At 42.9% G+C, this 18,082-nt stretch overlaps 1 protein-coding gene across 6 annotated transcripts in view; it reads right to left on the bottom strand.

The window, feature by feature from the left end:
• Positions 1 to 1,304: 1,304 nt before the first annotated feature.
• The window catches only part of FAM120A (family with sequence similarity 120A), a 102,636-nt gene continuing 85,858 nt past the window's right edge, over positions 1,305 to 18,082 (bottom strand). For 4 of the 6 annotated variants that reach the window (XM_036260271.1, XM_036260276.1, XM_036260274.1 and 1 more), the window contains 6 exons: positions 15,077 to 15,286; positions 13,198 to 13,381; positions 12,518 to 12,655; positions 10,365 to 10,506; positions 9,660 to 9,756; positions 1,305 to 2,778 (listed from right to left, as the gene is read on the bottom strand). In XM_036260271.1, the coding sequence (XP_036116164.1) occupies positions 2,470 to 2,778; positions 9,660 to 9,756; positions 10,365 to 10,506; positions 12,518 to 12,655; positions 13,198 to 13,381; positions 15,077 to 15,286 (1,080 nt within the window). In that variant the 3' untranslated portion in view covers positions 1,305 to 2,469. Of the gene's footprint in view, positions 2,779 to 9,659; positions 9,757 to 10,364; positions 10,507 to 12,517; positions 12,656 to 13,197; positions 13,382 to 15,076; positions 15,287 to 18,082 lie in introns of those variants that run through there. The other 2 variants (XM_036260275.1, XM_036260277.1) reach the window with 2 other exon arrangements.

Genomic DNA, 18,082 nt, shown 5'->3' on the forward strand with positions numbered 1-18,082 from the left:
TGAAAGGGGCTAAAACAACCAGAATAGTGCTCTTAAAGTAGCATTTCCTATTTTAGAACAGGATCATTTTGCAGTAAACAGGAACTAGTAAAAACGAATTCAGTCACCCTGCCTTGTGCTAAGCACTCAGAACTCACTGACATAGAAGCATGGTGAAATGGTGAAGACAAATCTGTCATGCACAAACTCCAAATAATTTAAGTACTTAAGCATAACTCCCCACTCTAGTGTGGACGGTGCAGAGTGACTCTTCCAAAGAACAGATAGAAAGGGGTGGGAGCAACTTTAGAGCTAAGAAACCTGACCAACACAGCCAGATGATCAAGGTCAGTCACCAGCAAGGTCAGGCAACGGTGGTTAAGTCATGTTAACTGTATGTACCCCAAATGACTCATGAGAAAAACATCAGACCAATTACAGTTGAGGGACATTAAACAAAATACCTGTGAGCCCCTCAAAACTGTCAGACAAGAAGAGCCCAAGGAGACAATGACAACTAAATGTAATGTAGTGGATTCTAGGACATAAAGGGACATTGGGTAAAAACTAAACAAATCACAGTATGGATTTGGCTAATTTTTTAAAAAGTGGTTTAATCAAGATCAAATGTATCTCTTCCTTGGGCTTTTTTAGAAAAAATAAATTTTTATTTCTAAGCCTGCTCTATCAGAGAATGTCTTTTTTTGTAACTGAAACTCAGAAATCTGCATAATTTTCATATTAACCATGTATGGAAGTTTCTTTATAGAGCTGGAAACCTGGAATTATTTGCAAAGGACAAAATATTTCTCAATTTTGTTTATTTGACCAAGCTTTTCTGTAGCCGTTTCAATTTGAATTAAACCTCAATAAAATACAAAGAATTTAAAACCCACACCATACTTTATACTAAAAGAATAAAGATTTTTATTAAGCATTGTAAGTTGCATTCAATAGCCTTCAATACACCACACCACAACCCATCTACAATCAGTCAAACCCAACAGCAGTTCATTCTTGCACAATCCATGAGTTAGGGCGAAACTCCCTTCAACTTACAGTAAGATCCTACTCAGGTCTTGCGGGCAGGGATTGGGGAATTACATCTCGTTTCTGATCACTAATGTGTGATGAAGAGCATCAGGAGAATTATATGAAAACGATAAGTGATTCTGATTTCAAAGTACATTGTTTGGAAACATTAACAAAAACATCAAAATGATATAAGTATACCTGCTTCTACTAAATTCTTGATGGGAAAGTTCTCAAGAACAAGCAATTTGTTTCCTGCTACAGAAGGGGGGTTGTTTTTTTTTTTTTTTTTAAAGATCAAAGGGATTTTTTTTTCACAGAATTTCATATTTTGCTAATATGAAGGCATAAAACAGCAACAAAGAACAATAATGCATACAGCAGTGAATACACCAGGGTAATGTTGATATTCGAAACAGCTAGATAATTTGGGGGGAGGGGAGGGTTTAGAATAAATGCAACAGAGGTCAATAATCACAAAATTTTAAGGTTAGAGCAAGATCAGTCAATGACTAAACAGAGTTAACATCTTTTATAGGACTATTACTGATTATTAGCATTTTTTGTTTTGCAAATGGGCACATACTGGTAAGAATGGAAGAAAGGACAATAACATGCATAATATTAACTACACACTTTAAAAATTATGAACCATGCAGAAGTTTAGCTCAAGTAGTAGCACTAATGGTCTACGTTCGATTCAAAACCACATAGTTCATTGATCACAGATGCATGGTATTTAAGTCACAAAAAGTTTCAGAACACATTATGTTGATTTTGAAAGGTCATTTGCATCTTCTATGATTCAACTTTATCTCCATTTAACTTGCTTGTAAAGTATGTATGATGTACTGTATATTTAAAATCAGCAGAACGGCAATATTACTCTATAATTTTGTTTTGATAGTTGCACTTTTTCTTTTAACACAAAAGAACCACATCAACAGTGATGAAATTTAAGTAAGAAAGAAAAACTGTGGTTGTGCCTTATTTCTTTCATAATCATAAAATCAAAGCCTTAAACAAAGCTTTCTTGTGAACAGTAATGCAAAATCAAAGATAATGGCATACATATGGTGCCAAATGCTAAAAATGATATTTTAAGCTATATATACTTAAAGACTGCCAAAATTTGTTTTCTTTATAGTTCAAGAAACACAACTATAGGCTTTTGTCATAACCAGTTAAACTGTGTGTGTACTTCATTTTAAGAGTGGGAGTCAAATGCTCTTCATTTTCTTTCTCTTTTTGTTTTATTGTAGCATTTTGACTACAACTGGTTAAAACTAAAAATGTGTTTTTTAAATCTCTGATATCAAAGAGGGATCCGAATTTCCAAAGTCCTCATTTTTCTCTTACGGAAAGGAAAAAATGTACATAACTGTAGGCTCTCTTTCTCTCCAGATATTCCTAAATCCTTACCCTTCCAGCATCCTTCACCCTCTATAAAAAATAAGTTTATTCTTCTTGCTTTAAGACAGCCGCCTCCAGAGCATCAGCTCCATGGCAAGTACTGTCTGTGCTTAGTGCATTTAAGTGAGGATTTGTATTGCACGTCTTAGAGTCATTGTTCAAGGCACTTTCCGAGTGGCTGGGGGCCCTGGTGTCACCTGCATTCCCATTCATCTGGGAAGCTGGCTTCTCAGCCATCGCTCCGTTTTCAGCCAGGGACCCGTCTGAAGACACAGCGGAGGACTTGGATTCCCCGGATCTCGACTTCAGTTCTTTGGCCACTTCTTCTGCTGAAGCAGCATAAGGAGGCTTGCCCTGTTTAAAATGAATTACACAAGCAATTAGGCAGCTTTTGATCTATAGTGGGAAAGGGGAGTGCTAACTGAGGCCTGATGATACTTGCTGCAGATTCAAGAATAGAATACACTATATATACTCTCTATACATTCTATGATATACTCCATACACTCTGGAAGTCTGTAAACACTTGATTCTGTTATTTACTCTATAATCTATCTGCACTCTCTATACTACAACACACTCTATCTTTGCTTCTGATTGACCATCTGGCAGAAGCTTCTGTCTCAGCAGTTCCTCCTGTGTCCCAGCCATCCCTCACCTTCCTGTAGTTAATGTCCTGATGGACGAGAGAGATACCCACTTGAAGAGTCCCAAATAATCCTTTGGTATAGCATCAAGCCATCTGAAGCAAAAAATATCCCTCAATAAGTCTACCCTGAAGTTTCAGACTACACCTGTCCCCCACAAGACCACCAACTGGCACATCTGCCATAACAGGTGGCAGGATGCCCATTTCTACTGGGCAATGAAGCAATCATTGCTGGGCATCCTCAGCAAGGAAGTCGGCACTGATAATCGCTCTATGTGTTTGTGGCTTATCTCTTCTGAATGGGTCTCCTCTCCTCCTAAAAGATTTAAAAGCAATTCTCGGGGGGAAAAAATGAATGTTGAGACTGATTTCAGTACATTTCCTGAAAGATAAGGCCTCTCTATAAGGAACCGTGAAGACAAACTGAGATCTTTGTTGCTTACTTCTTAGACCATGGGTTTCTCAACCTGGTGTCATGACATTTTGGACCTCATAATTCTGTCTTGGGCCATCTGGGGCACCGTAGGGTGGTTAGAAGCATTACTGACCTCTGCCCACAAAAGCCAGCAACACTTGCAGCCCAAGCTATGGCAACCATGTCTCCAAACAAAGCCAGTGTCCCCTAGAGGTGACATTGCCAGGGCTAGAACCATTGTCAGAGACTGACTTGTTGCTGAAGAAAACATTAATGGTCTTCACCTTCAAATGGTCTTTTTCCAGATGAGAAAACCAAGGCCCAGAACAGGTCAGCTGCTTACAGAAATCCCAGCTCCACACCCCATCCCCTTTCCACACAGGACCGCAATGCAGCCACTCCCTCCTAGTCCTTGCTACTCTGAGAATCGGGGTGTTTGCCTGGTAAAAATACAGGCCATCTGCTCATCCCAAGTGGGTTGAGGGTGCCCACCACCCTGGCCTTAGAGATGCCCTCTCCTACACTAGCAGTTACCATGTTCCCCTCTGGGCTCATGTCCCACACTGTCTTCTTATTTTAGTTTTCAATCCTAGAAACACTAACTTATCCAGAAGGCTATACTACTGTCATTTTCTTGGAACTTTATGATAAGTAATATAAAAACACAGGAAGAATAAAATAAAGAAGGGGCAAAAAAAAATTATAATACTGAAGATCCCAAGACATGCTTTCAAACCTCAAAGCCCTCCTGCACTCAGGAAAGGCCACTCGCTGGACTACACCAGCACCTGCAGCAGCACTGCCGGCCCTGGGGGCGCCCCGCACAGGTGCCTGCTACAGGAACTGCTGGGGGGGGAGGGGTGTGCACGGAGGATGCACAGAGAGAAGGAAGCCGGCTTCTATCTTCCTGCAAGCCCTGGCCACTGTGAGGCGCCCCCCACCGAGCGGCCACAGCACAGGGCTGCGCTGCCTCCTCGGCACACGTCCCCTGAGAACTGGCCCCACCAGGACACAGACAGGAGAGATAGGTCAGAAACTCTCAGGAGACAAGCTGCCCTTCATCATCTGTCCTTCTCAAGGTGCAAGAATACTAATGTCCCTAAAGATGAGCAACGGAAAGTAGCAAGGTAGAACCACACATGATGCCACTGTAGAAAAAGCAAGGGACAGAATAAAAGTCCTAGGGACAGTGACGTGTCAGAAAAGCATGTCCATAAAGACCAAGACTGCTTCCCCTAATTTAAAAAGGAGCGTGACAGGACAGGATATGCACAAATCAAACCAAGAAAAGCTAGGACATGAGGTAAAAATCTTAGGAAAGAATTCAAAACAAAAAGAAAAGATTATTCCAAAAATAAAGACTAAACCAGCAGAAACATACCAAATAAACATTATAATATCTGAAGCAAGTGAAAAGGAGCAACATTTTTTAAATCAAGAAGAAATGAAGATAGGGAGATGCAAACCAAAACTATACTTGATACTACTTCGTACCTGCGGGGATGGCTAAACTCAAAGACCAACACCAGAAAGTGCTGGCGAGAATGCGGAGTGGTCGGAACCTGCAGACACTGCTGGGAGGAATGGAAAATGGTGCCACCACTTTGGAAAAACAGTTTGGTGCTTCCTCAATCAGTTAAACTGATACCACTCAAGGAGTCACTGTATACCTGTATACCCAAGAGAACTGAAAACACATGTCCTCACACGGACTTGTACACAATGACTCTAGTTAACAATACTCCATTGTACAAGGTGGGGCCAAAGTGGGTTTATAGTTGTACATATACAAAGCAGAGTTTATTCTTGTATTCATGTATTTATTATTATATTATTTTACATCCAAACAACTGTATACCTCCTTTTGTTCCACCCTGTATACAGATCTTAAACGTTTTCATCACAAAAAGAGAAACTTTGTAAATTATGTAAGGTTATGGATTTTAACTAGACTTAATGTGGTAATCACTTTGCCATATATACAAATATTGAATCACTGTGTTGTATACCTGAAACTAATGTAACCTGTTGATTATATCTGAATAAAACTGTAGGGAAAAACCCACAAAATTATACACATATGTTTATAGCAGCATTATTCATAATAGCCCCAAAATAAAAATAACCTAAATATCCATCAACTGATCAATGACTAAACAAAATGTGCTCCATGCACACAACAGCAATAATTCAACAATGGACGGAATGAAGTACTGGCATGTGCCACACATGCATTCACATGAAAGGTACAGAGAGCAGGTCACCAAGACACAAAGCAGACACACGGCTGTCAGGGGCTGGGGGTTAGGGGGAGGGGCAGTGACCGCTCATGAGTATGTGGTTTCTTTCTTTCTTTTTCTTATCCTCACCTGAGGACATTTTTGCATTTATCTTCAGATAGAGTGGGAGGGAGGGAGAGAGAGAAAACATCGATGTGAGAGACACATCAACTGGCTGCCACCTACACGACCCCAACCGGGGCCAGGGATGAACTACAACCATGGTACGTGTCCTTAGTGGGAACCGAACCCGGGTCTCTCTGGTCCGCAGGCTGACACTCTAACCGCTGAGCCAAACTGGCCAGGGTAAGAACTGTACACTTTAAACAGGTGAACTGTATGTTTGTGAGTTATATCAAAAAAGAAAGGAAAAGATAAAAAGTAAAAAGTGTGATGAATACTGAAGATGGACCCAGAAGGATAACAGGAGCACCAGAGATGAAAACAAGCAAAGAAAAAGCATAGAAATGACAAACTCGTAATTCAAGAACTCTTCCTGATGTGAAACAAGACTTGAAACTGGTTTGAAAGCGTGCCATGTACTGAGTGCACTGACCCGGAGCAAACACAGCACGCATCAGTGAACTTGGACAGAAAAACAAAAAATAATTTGAGCATTTAAGCCAAACCAGCAATGACTTCAAAGGGAAAGACAATTAGATTATTATCAGTCTTTGACAGCAAAGCTTTATGGCAGAAGAAAAGGACAGCACGGATGTAAGGTGCTGGCGGAGAACTGAGTCAGTGTTTTCAAGCACAGACCCACCTTGCTTCACTGCCCTTTGCTTTCCTGTGTCTCACAGATGTTACCGTTTTTACAAACTGAAGCGAGACCCTCCCCCAGCAAAGATTACCACTACTGTCTCTACTGCAGTACTCACTGCATTGCAGTGGTCTGGAAACACACCCAGTCTCCAAGGTATCCCTATGTTTGGAAAACAACTGTTTTCAAACTGAATATTTTTCCCGAAGTCCTCACTGAGGAATCCACTGGAGAAAGAGCCTCAAAGGGACAAAAGGGACCTGCAGACATAGGCTGGTGGGCCTAGGATGCAGATGTACAGAATGTGGACAGATGAGGCTAAAGGAGAGCGAGGCAGTTAAATGCGGGGTGCTTGGGCAATCCAGACAGTAACAGCACAGCTATTGTTTTTAAATGTAAGAATTGGATAGGCCAACATTTTACCTCAGTGATGGTGCTGGTAATGGCAGGATTTATGTTCTGAGCTGCCTGGGTGTACAACATGGGATGAACTAAATAACAAGTTATGGGACATTCTAAGTTAATCAACCCCTAGGATCTTAGGAACTAAAATTCTCAGGATGGGAGCATTTACAGATATAAACACTAAAGTTTCAGTAAAATTTCTGAAGGTCTGAATTTGAATCCAGAGTCAATATGGACTCTTGAGGCTTCTCACTGAAAAGAAAAAGGCCGCAGCATACACGTATACATGTGAGTACACAGCATGCACAATGTACACGCACATACCTTCCCCTCTAGTGCTGTCCGCAGAAAAAGCCCCAAAGTCGTGATGTGGTGTAGAAGGAAGGACATCCAGACAATGAAGAGCCCAAGTGAAAGCACCGCAGTCCTCAGTATGACTTGGAAACATTGGTATGAATACATGAGGCTTCTACCTTGACAATATATACAGTAAAAAGCATGTAGGTGTGTGAACATGTTCATGTATGAAGAAATGGAGCAGTGCCTGTGTACAGAGAGCACCAGAACAGTGACCGACCCCGTGGCAGTCAGAATATCAGTGCCTATACTATAGTCTGGAAAAGTGTTCCCACTGAAGAAACCAAGAAACTAAGAGAAGTGGCTATTATGGGTCTTCTGGGCTAGGTGACAGCCCAGATAGAAAGCTCCCGAGGACCTGAGGTCACAGCCAAAGGGCCCATTGGCCTAGATGGGCAAGGTGACTACAGCATCTCATGCAAACCTTGCCTTTCCTGTAAGAACTGTAATGTGTGGGCACCAAACAGAAGGCAATGGGAAGCATCTATTTATAAAAACTACTCCACTAAATCAAGAAAAAGAAATGATGGGTTGAAAACATCTTTGTTCTGCAGTCCCTAGTGAATGACTGGGTCCAGTCACCGAGGCACCAATGGGGCCCAGCACACCGGAACAGACAAGCACTCATGAAAGCACGCAGCTGCACTCGCCTTGCCATGGCGACAAACCTAGAACGAGGCAGCACCAACCCAGCCACCAGCATGTGAGTACACAGGGCCGCACAGGAACAGCACTGCGTGTGCACTCAGCCAGTCCTGAAGCCTGTCGCGGAGGCCTGGGCTGTGCTCCCACAGATGAAGTGAAGGACAGCAAAGGGAGAGAGATTTAAGGACAGCAAACAGAGAATGAACAAAACTCTACAGTGTCTAGGGACAACACACATGAAGGATAAAAGCACAGCAAGACAGGACAAGATAACTGAGAACAACTCCGGGCCGTGGCTATTTTGGGCAGAGGGAGGTGGGAGGCATTGGGATACGGAGTGAGAGGCTCACGTAGTGATGGCACATGGGTATTTGCCTTATAACTAATTAAGCTACACATCTGTTTGGTGAATTTTCTGGTATATATTTTTGTATTAAAATAAACTGTTTAAGCAATGTGGGGACACAGTCCCTACTACCAACTCAGGAATGGCCCCATTATCCACTACGGATGACACCACCGCCAAGGTCATTTTCACAGGAAAAGCTCTGGGCATGGAGGGGCTGGAGGAAACCGAGCCAAGCCCCACCCGTGGCTGCTGCTGTGCGCAAAGCTGGACTGCCCGCGCCCACTGGCAGGGGAGGGGCCGTCTCTGCACTGGACTTGTTTGATGTATTTCATTAAAACAAGTGACCAAGGAGCTAAGATCACCTGGTAAAGGTAGTTTTATCTTCCCTTGGCCAATTAAGTTTCTAAATATGGGTTATTAATATGCATCACAAAGGTGCACTTCTCTTAATGTTTACATGAATAGCAGCATCAGAATAAACTGCACACTATGATTAAATATCATAATTCAAGAAGTGAGACAAATACTATGGTGTTATAGCTGACTGTTTTAAAAACATCATTCTCAAGAGGAATTCACAGGATCCAGATCCTAGAATGGTATATCCAAAGCAGAACACACGTTCTAGCTCTTTCCTGGAGACAAGCACGTGACTTGTTTTGTCTTGGCTGACCCCTTCCGGAAGAAGTTAACCAAGATGGTCCAGGAGAGCCCTGAGGGGGCCTCCATTGGTTGGAGTGCTGTCCTGTGCATCAAAAGGTTATGGTTCGATTCCTGGTCAGGGAGGCAACCGGTTGATGTTTCTCTCTTACATCGATGTCTGTCTCCTCCTCTCTCTCTCTCACTCTCAAAAAAATCAGTAAAAACATATCCTTGGGTAAGGATTAAAAAAGATGGTCCATACCCTGGCTGGTTTGGCTCAGTGGTTGGAGCATAGGCCTGTGGACCAGAGAGTCCTGGGTTCGGTTCCCGCTAGAGGCACGTACCAAACAAAAAAAAAGATGGCCCAGGAAGAGAAATAGACATACTGTCCCAGCACTAAAAGTCACAATTTTCTTTTAAAATCCTAAATACTATTTACCTAATAATGTTTTCTAATATAAACACCATTAATGGCCCTGGATTATTCTCAGTAAATGCCTACAAGCAGCTGTGAACATGAGGACAGACCTTATAGAAATGACTTGAGGGACTTACAGCTGGTGAGTACCATATGCCACCATCAAGTTAGATGCTCACAGAAACATCCCAACATGCCCCTGCTACCCACACGCCCCGCCCCCTGGTCTGGACACCAGCACTGAAAGACTAGCCTGGAATACAAAACACTAGGGAGGGAGTGATCCAGCACCAGCATTATGTCGTGTTATTACCTGAATTGCACCCTGGTTTCTGTAACCTCTGCCATAGTACCTCCCACCTCTTCCAAATGTTCTGATCACTGGGGTGGAAATAACTCCTCTTGGACGCCTGAAGAATAAACGAGGACAGAAGCAGAAAGACTTGAATCTTTTACAAACAGCATCTAAAACATTTAAAATAGTATCAGATGGATTTAAAGGTATCTAATCTTATGCTATAGGAAGCACTGAGTTTATTAAATCATGGGCATGCCAAAGATCGATTCCAAGGAATCAATCTTACTGTTTTGGTCCATATCTAGTGCACGCAATCTGAAATATAGCACACTTCAAAATGCTACTGTTTTAAACATTAAAAAATGGTTAACTGAATAACGTGTGGATAACTAAATGGTTTAAGTAGTTATAGCCCGGCCAGTGTGATTCAGGTGGCTGGGCGTCGTCCCATGCACCAAGAGGATGCCGGTTAGAGTCCCAGCTGGAGTGTATACGAGAGGCAACTGATTGATGTTTCTCTCTCTCTAAAATCAATAAAAACATATTTTTAAAAAATTACATAATGGTATATATAATGTAATTCTATACAACCACTAAGAATATAAGAAAAATGTATTTAATGATACAAAAATGTTTCTAGTAAACTCATAACTGAAAAAAAGCAAATAAGAGGCAGTTTTTCATTTGTATAAACACATTTTCATTATTCAGTGTACTTACCCTCTTGCTGGTCCTCCGACAGAAACAACCTGTAGGGGGAAAGGCCCGCGGCCCCCGCGGCCCCGCCTGCTCCCAGCCCAGTGGCCGACCACGGTGCCAGCGATTTCTAGCTTCCCTCCCTGAGAAGGTATAGGTTGGATTCCTACATGAAAAATACACAAAAACAAAATGTCTTTACAATCCCAGAATTGAGAATGGCAAAGAGAAACAGGCAGGCAATTTCTTTTCAGTTGTGGTTTGTATTTCATATGAAGCCCTTTCTTTTACTTTGTGAAGGCTTCTTGTTTATTATATGGAATATCTGTGTGCACACTGTTTGATTTTAATGGTTTTAACGTTGTTAAAAATACACCTGAAAGTAAGGCAAATGTATTGACTGGGCAAAGAACCCACAACAACCGAAATAGGTTACAACTGAAGTGTGTAGGATAGAAATACATTCCATCAAGTAATGTCCTGGGTACAGATGGTACAGCTGCTATACATTATCTCCTCTTTGGATAATTACTTCCAAGTCTACTACCTTAACCCAATATTATGGAAATTAATAAAAGTAAACAGAGCCTGTTATTTCTGATTATATTGTTAAATTAGAATTCCTTTATACTGGGTCACTAATTCACTAACTTCTACTAATTACCAGGAGCCTGCATATTCTACAGTTTTCTGACTTTCCTAAGAAGATTCTCAAATAATTAACTGTTAGAAAAATTTCTAATAAAAACATAACAAAACAGAACCTCAAGCAAGTTATTTCTGGAGATGAAACGGACTGTAAGGCAATCTCATCATTGAGGTGTTAGCCATGGTGATTTAGCAGCCAGGCAGTGCTGTCCAACAAAATCTATGACAAGCCTTACATTTTCTAATAGCCACATTACAAAAATACAAAGGAACATATAAAATAAGTATTAATATCTATTTTATTTAACTCAATATATCCAAAATATTATTTCGACAAGTCATCAATATAAAAACTATTAATGAGATATTTTGTATTTTTTTTCCATATTAAGTCTTTAAAATAAAGTGTTTTTCACTTAGGACACAGTTCAGGTTGGATGAGTTATAGCTCAAGTACTTGAAAGCCACATGTGGCTAGTGGCTACCACCCTGGACAGTGCAGACCTGAGTTCTAGACACAATTTGGGAAAGTTAGGAAGCAGGCTCCTGTTGTCATTTCACCCTAAGATTCCCAGACCCCAGGCTTTACCCCAACTGCAGGCTAGCAGGAGTTTCCAGGCCAGGGCTGTGAGGAGCTGAAGCCAATAGTGAAGCAGACCGCACACCGCACTGTGTGCCACATGACAGAGACGGGAAGAAAAAGCGCTGACAGCCAGGGAACCCTGGGAGGCAGGAAGGGGCATGCGAGTCCAGCGGGGAGGGGACAATGTTCCTGCGGCACAGAGGGCTGCGCTCATCTGCGAGAGCCTCACTGCTACACAAGGCTTCTCTTGCAAGCTTCTGTAAGCACCTAAGTTACTGAGCTGGAAAACATTCCTGGTTAAAAGAGAAAGGCCTGCCTACCCTCGAAGTTACTTTAAAAATGTATCTGAATAACCCTGTAATGTCGGCTTGATGGCCAGGTTTAAATCTACAGCCCCAAAATGCAGGATTTGTGACAAAGCCACAAGTCACAGGCTTCAAATTACAGCAAAATCACAAGGCATTATTTCAAAACTTAAATGTTAAGAGATTTTTCTCTCTTGTAAGCTAATACATCTAATATCAGATGTTTCTTTTAAAATGTTTCAAACTGTGATAAGTTTTTATGCCAGGAATTCTACTGTGGCCTTAGAATCTTCTATACATGCGTAATCCTCTTTACCAAGATGGGCTGCTGGGGAATAAGGCGGGAAAGACACATCACTGGGTACTACTGGGCAGCTGGTTCTGTCATGGGAGGCGATGGTCAGAGGGCCAGGTGCACAAAGGCTATGTACGGACACGTGATCTCCGGAGGCAGGCAGAGATGGGCCCCGGCAAAGCTGCCGCAGACCTGGGGCACACAGGGGCTGGGAAAGGAGCAGAAACAAATGCCAGGGCAGGGGCTTCATGGGAAGAATGTGCTGCTGGAGTCAGGACAGAAGAGCCGGAGGAGCAGGGAAGCTGCTGGCGGGCAGAAGCTCTAGGAGGAGGCATGGCATAATTACCGCCCTGCGACTTGCTAGTCCTGCTGCCGTCATTGCCTGAGAAGGCTCCACAGTGTCCTGCTGCCGTCGCCACGCGGAAGGCACGGTAAGCGCCTGTTGCTACAGTTTCCCCATAGGGGCCTCCAAAGCCACAGACTCCTGTGGGACCCGGGTGGAGAGAGATGGGAGAAGCCGTGAGGAACTGGTTCTGGGAAGAGCCCCCAGTGGGCTTTCAGGCAGACTGATCCCCATTTCCTCCAGTTTGTTCTTACACCATCAACTGCCAGGGAGGGGTCTCCCAGCCCCTCTTGTCAATACCTGAACACTGACGTGTCACCTCCACCGATACTGAGGGGGCCTCATGCAACCAGGCACTACCACGTGGCCCAGACAGTGGCCGGGAGGTGGCCTTAGTAGGGGAGGGCTCTGACCTCACATGAGAGAAAATCTTAGATCATAAGCGCAAGCAGAGTTTTCAGCCATACTGACTAATTTTAAAGTCTCATCTCTGCAACAGCTTTGGAAGCTCCCTTTCTCACTTTCCCAGATCCCTTCTGGGATCAATGTGCTTCTTTCATTACCAAGCCTGACAGTTAATTACAAAGTCTCAACAGGGCAAGACCTGGCCCACTAATGCCTGCAAGCTGTGTGTGCGTCGTCCCACACCGGCAAGGCCCTACCTGCGGTGGTGGACTACTCACCTGCAAAGCCCCGCCCTCGGCCCTGAGCTGGGGGAACAGGCCCGAAGTGCCGCGGGTACACAGAGGTGGGGTAGAAAGGCAGCGCCGAGGGCGGTGGGAAGGGGAGCGGGAGGCTCTGCCGGGAGAAGTTCAGCCCTTCCAGGATGCTCTGCCGCATCTTTTCTACCTTGGCAGCTTGCTCAGCCTGCAAGTCAAGCACCAGCACGTGAAAACGTGATTCACGAGGTTTCAGCTGAATTTGAATAAACAATAACGAAATGACACACAGGCTGCTGTGCCTAGTTATTTACCTGCAAACAGTCGGTCTGCTTAGCAAGACTTGTTTGCAGAATGCAAACATGACCACAAGAGCAGGAACGCAAAAATAAATAAATAAATAAAAAGATACCTCTTAATCTTATAAACAAACATGAAAGATATCTTCGGGTGACAACCATTTACTCTAAAAGCTATTGCTGAAACTGTGAATTTGGTTCTAAAAATCAATGGCTAAGTCAAGACATCTCACCCAGTTTTCCTTCCTGATACTCATGCATGGCAGGATATATGATGTCTAGTTTACATCTTTTAAAGCTAACTTTCCTATCATCAGATACTCAATGCATTTTACAGAGAGTGAACTGCAGTACGGAACAGCAGATGCTTCCTAAGGGAAGCCTGAAGCTCTCTCTTCAGGACGGGATCTGACCTGTCTGCAAGGCTGCCTGTGAGATGACTGTTGTATTATTTCATGTTTGTTACATCATGAAAAACAACGCAATGTGCACAGATGTGGAATATACAACTTGTGCGTGTCAAATTTCATGGAACTCAAGGCCGACAGCACTAGAACGCAGCCTGAACAGAGCTCATCTAAACCAAAACATTCAACTGGAGTGTCTTGTGAACCAATCTTTTTCCGGAAAATTTAAAAGTCTGCTGACTCCATAATAAATCAGTCCTTAGAGAATGCATGTTTTGTAGTTAAAGGTTTAAATTGAAGCCAATTTGAGCCTCTTTCAGGCAATGGGGCAAAAGAACCTGATAACCTACTTCATTTTATTTTTAAACCAGGAGTCTAAAAAAGCAGTCGATCCTCACTATTCGTGAGCTGCACATCTGTGAATTCACCTACTTGCTAAAATGTATTTGTAACCCAAATCAATATTGCAGCATTCTTGTGGTCATTCACCGATGTGCAGAGCAGGGGACACTGGGTTGCCAGTTTCAGTTGAAGAAGGTGATGTTCTGCCTTTCTGTTTCAGCTTTTGTACTGTAAACAAGTGTCCTGTTCGCCATCTACTTAGTGCCATTTACACATATTCTGTGGGTGACATTGCTGTTTGACATAGCCCCAAGTGCAGCGCTGAGTGCTGTCTGTGTTCCTAAGTGCCAGGCTGTGATGCGCCTCATAGAGAAAATGATGTTTTAGATGAGTTTTGTTCAGGCTGAGTTACAGCGCTGCTGGTCCTGAGTTCAATGTGAGCAAATTAGCAATATATATTCATTAAGACATCTTTAAACAGAAACATACATAGACAAGGTTATGTGTTCATCAACTGACAAAGATGTCGTGACCAAAAGATCGCAGGAACCTAGCCCTGTATTTCTCCTAAGAGGCAAGGTTCAATATCTGTTAATTCAATGCTTGAGGCAAACGCATAGAACATAATTACAGTGATTAATGAGGATCGAGTATACTGTGTATCCAGAGCTCAGCTTACATGGGCACTGAAATGACATTAACTCACACATGGGTTGGGCCCAATCTAAAACAGAACACTGTCACATGGGTATGAAACTGGTATGAAAGACGACCGATTAGACCGTGAGCGGTATTTCCCTCTGGTTAAAAGTGGTCAGCTACTCCTCCCCACCAGCCTATGTTCCTGCGACTGACCTGACCATCACAGAGGTCGATGAGTGGGGTCTTTTCCCGGCTCGCTTTGAGGAGCTTGGACTGGAAGAGCTTCCCATCAAAATACATCCAAGGACAGCAGTGTTCCCAGGGCACGGGCTGGCCACACGCGTCGTTTGCAAACAGGGCCATGTCCACGCCACTCATGAAGAGAGCTGACAGCTGAATGCCTCGAGGGTCGAGGTTCTCAATCTTTAAATGGAAAAGAGTGATTTCTATGGAGTAAGAGTACCGCATTACCAAGTTGTATCAATGTCTGACTACAGTTCTCATGGTTAACCAGGACACCCCTCAACCAGACCTAAGCGAATCTGCTAATCAACACCATAGTGACCTAGCACTGGCCTGTTTCAACACAAAGACTTTTTATGTTAGTTAACAAATTTAAATTTCAGAGACTGTTTTATAAACATACTGAAACATTTCAGTTCGGAATGTGTGAAGCAAGCATAACATAATACTATGTTTAAGGCTGACACATGGTAAAGTAACAAATTATTAATAGTCTCCTTAGCAGTTAAGAAGCCCACAATTCATTTATGAAATAAAATTTTGCACTTCAGATTCTACACACTGGTAATGTATTAACAGAAAGATTGTAAAAAGGAACATTCTAATAAGATTTTGCATTTTTCAAATAGATTAAAAAATTACTTGGTATAATTTCATTATAAAACTTGTACTTTGTTTACATTATTTTATATGTTAATGTTTTAGATAGCAACTTATTAATGAGACTGTCAAAATGTTTTAGGAAAATGGATAGCTTATAAATGAAAGAACACAACAACAAAAACACTGTATCTGAACCATGCAGACTATCAGAATCTAGAGACTGTCTCCCGGTCCCCTCACTTGGTCATTAGCGCTGGGAGCCCTCCTGTGTCACACGGCTCTCTCTCCTAGCACCTGATATGCAGGGTGAGAAACACTGACAAATACAGTCAACTCTTGATTATCTGTCTGTGAAGAACCTAGTTTGTGGATTATCCGGGACTGAGTTTTAGCTGTCCTGGTTTTCTGTCTTCCCTCCTGGCATGCTTATTTTCTAAGGTGATCAAGTCTCAAGAATGTTATCTGTATGGGCATCAACCTCAGCAATACTTAATTGTGGCAGGTAAACTGGCTTTTCATTAAAGAGAGAGAAAAACAAAAAAAGATAATTCTAGTGCCAAATACTGATGAATTTATGAATATCTGTTGTTTTGTGCTGTCAGTCCCCATGATCAGCTAACACTGTTTTCCAACTTTTTTTTTTAATTGTAAGTTAATGCAGTTCAGAACTTCCAGAATCTGGAGAAGTCTGTCCACCCGACCTGGCCCACCTGCTGGTTCCTGCTGCTCCCATGCAATGTTGAGAAGGGAAACTAAGTATGTTCAGTTGAGGGCAGGTAGGGCTGGGGTAATGGAATTCGATGCATTTTCATATTTTATGAGCAGAAGGTGAAGAGAGTGCAGACAGGAAGTAGAAATGCCTCTCTAGGAGTCCCAGGTTGTGACGGGGTTTCTCTTCCCTGTAAGCGGACATTGTGGGACCTCAGCACAGCAGCAGCCTGGCCTCCAGCCACCCTCTCACTGTGGCCATGGCCTCAGGAGGTCAAAGCTGAGGGGAAGGCAACACTGGTGCTGGCGCCGCTCAAAGACGCTGCTCCGACCCAGAGCCGGAATAGTGCAGCAGCCCTCCGTGGGAGCAGGATGCAGCGCTCACCTCGTCATCACTGCTGTGTTGGTCCCATCGACACCAAACCCTTGACTAAGAGCTCACAACTGCTCTGGGCAGATGGCGAGCTGATGAGCTGATGCGAGGAATGGAGAAGCCTACATGACCCCCATACACAGTACTTATTTTAAATAGTCTCACCATTCGTTAAGGAACTGTGCTTCTATGGTTTTAAAAAATTATTTTTAAGTCACTTGGTTTTAGTAATGACAGCTACCATTAATTTAACAGAGAAAAATTCTTAAAAGTTGTCTAAATAATGGGAATAAAATCTCAACTGCTGTGTAGATTTTGCCTCATAGGACAATTTTTTAAATTATGATACATAGCAGTTTATATTTCTGTCCCTAAAAGCTAATTATACAAAGAATACTATCTAACATTTATGGGAAATTTAATAATTAAGTATCAGACACTGCTCTAAGTATTTTTACATGTATTGTCTCATTTACCTCTCAACAATCATGACACAGGTACTGCTCTTAGTACTCCATCTAATAGATGGAAAAACTGAGTCACAGAGAGCTCAAGGTCACAATACTGGTAACTGTTAACACCAGAATCTGAACCCTTGACCACAGAAATGGCCGAAATATTCACACTCCAACCTTAATCTCTTACACCAAGTAGGATAAAATATTCAACATCACCCAAAGTTCCTCCACTAGAGAAATGCTGACGACATTTTCTGACTTTATAGTAAAAACAAATATGGAATTTAATCTCTGCCCAATTAGCTCAAGAATCAAACTCCAGTGAAGTGACTTTGTCTGACTTCTAGTTGCTGGGCAGCAGACTCTTGCTGTGACGTGTCCTATCTGCCTCCATGCACAGTGACTCCTCTCAGCATCCTGAGGTGCTGCGGCCCACAGCGCTGTCCTTACAGCTCTTCGTCTCCATCTCTACGGCATGGGAAGCTGCTAGAAGACTGTGAGCAATGACAGGGATGGCGAGAGCAAGGAGAAAGAAACTAGACAAAGGCCCTTCTCCTGGTCCTGTATCTGCTCCTCCTAACACATCAGTGCTGCCCCCACCCTAATGACTTCATTCAAGCTGGTCACCTAGGAGAAGCGCCTAATGCTTCAGACGAGAGTGGGTGTCAGTCACCGTCCCAGGTCCTTGATGAGCCACACAGAACACCCACTTGTTCATGGCTGCAGCAGGCGGACAGAGCCCAGACCGGAGGAAATTCTTATAAAGTCATTTTAACAAGTGGTTTCAACATATTTCCCCACCAAACCTCCCTCCAGAAAAGCCAACCAGAGGCC

The sequence above is a fragment of the Molossus molossus genome, unplaced genomic scaffold (assembly GCF_014108415.1).
Source record: "Molossus molossus isolate mMolMol1 unplaced genomic scaffold, mMolMol1.p scaffold_m16_p_14, whole genome shotgun sequence".
In the NCBI taxonomy this organism is placed as follows: Eukaryota; Metazoa; Chordata; class Mammalia; order Chiroptera; family Molossidae; genus Molossus; species Molossus molossus.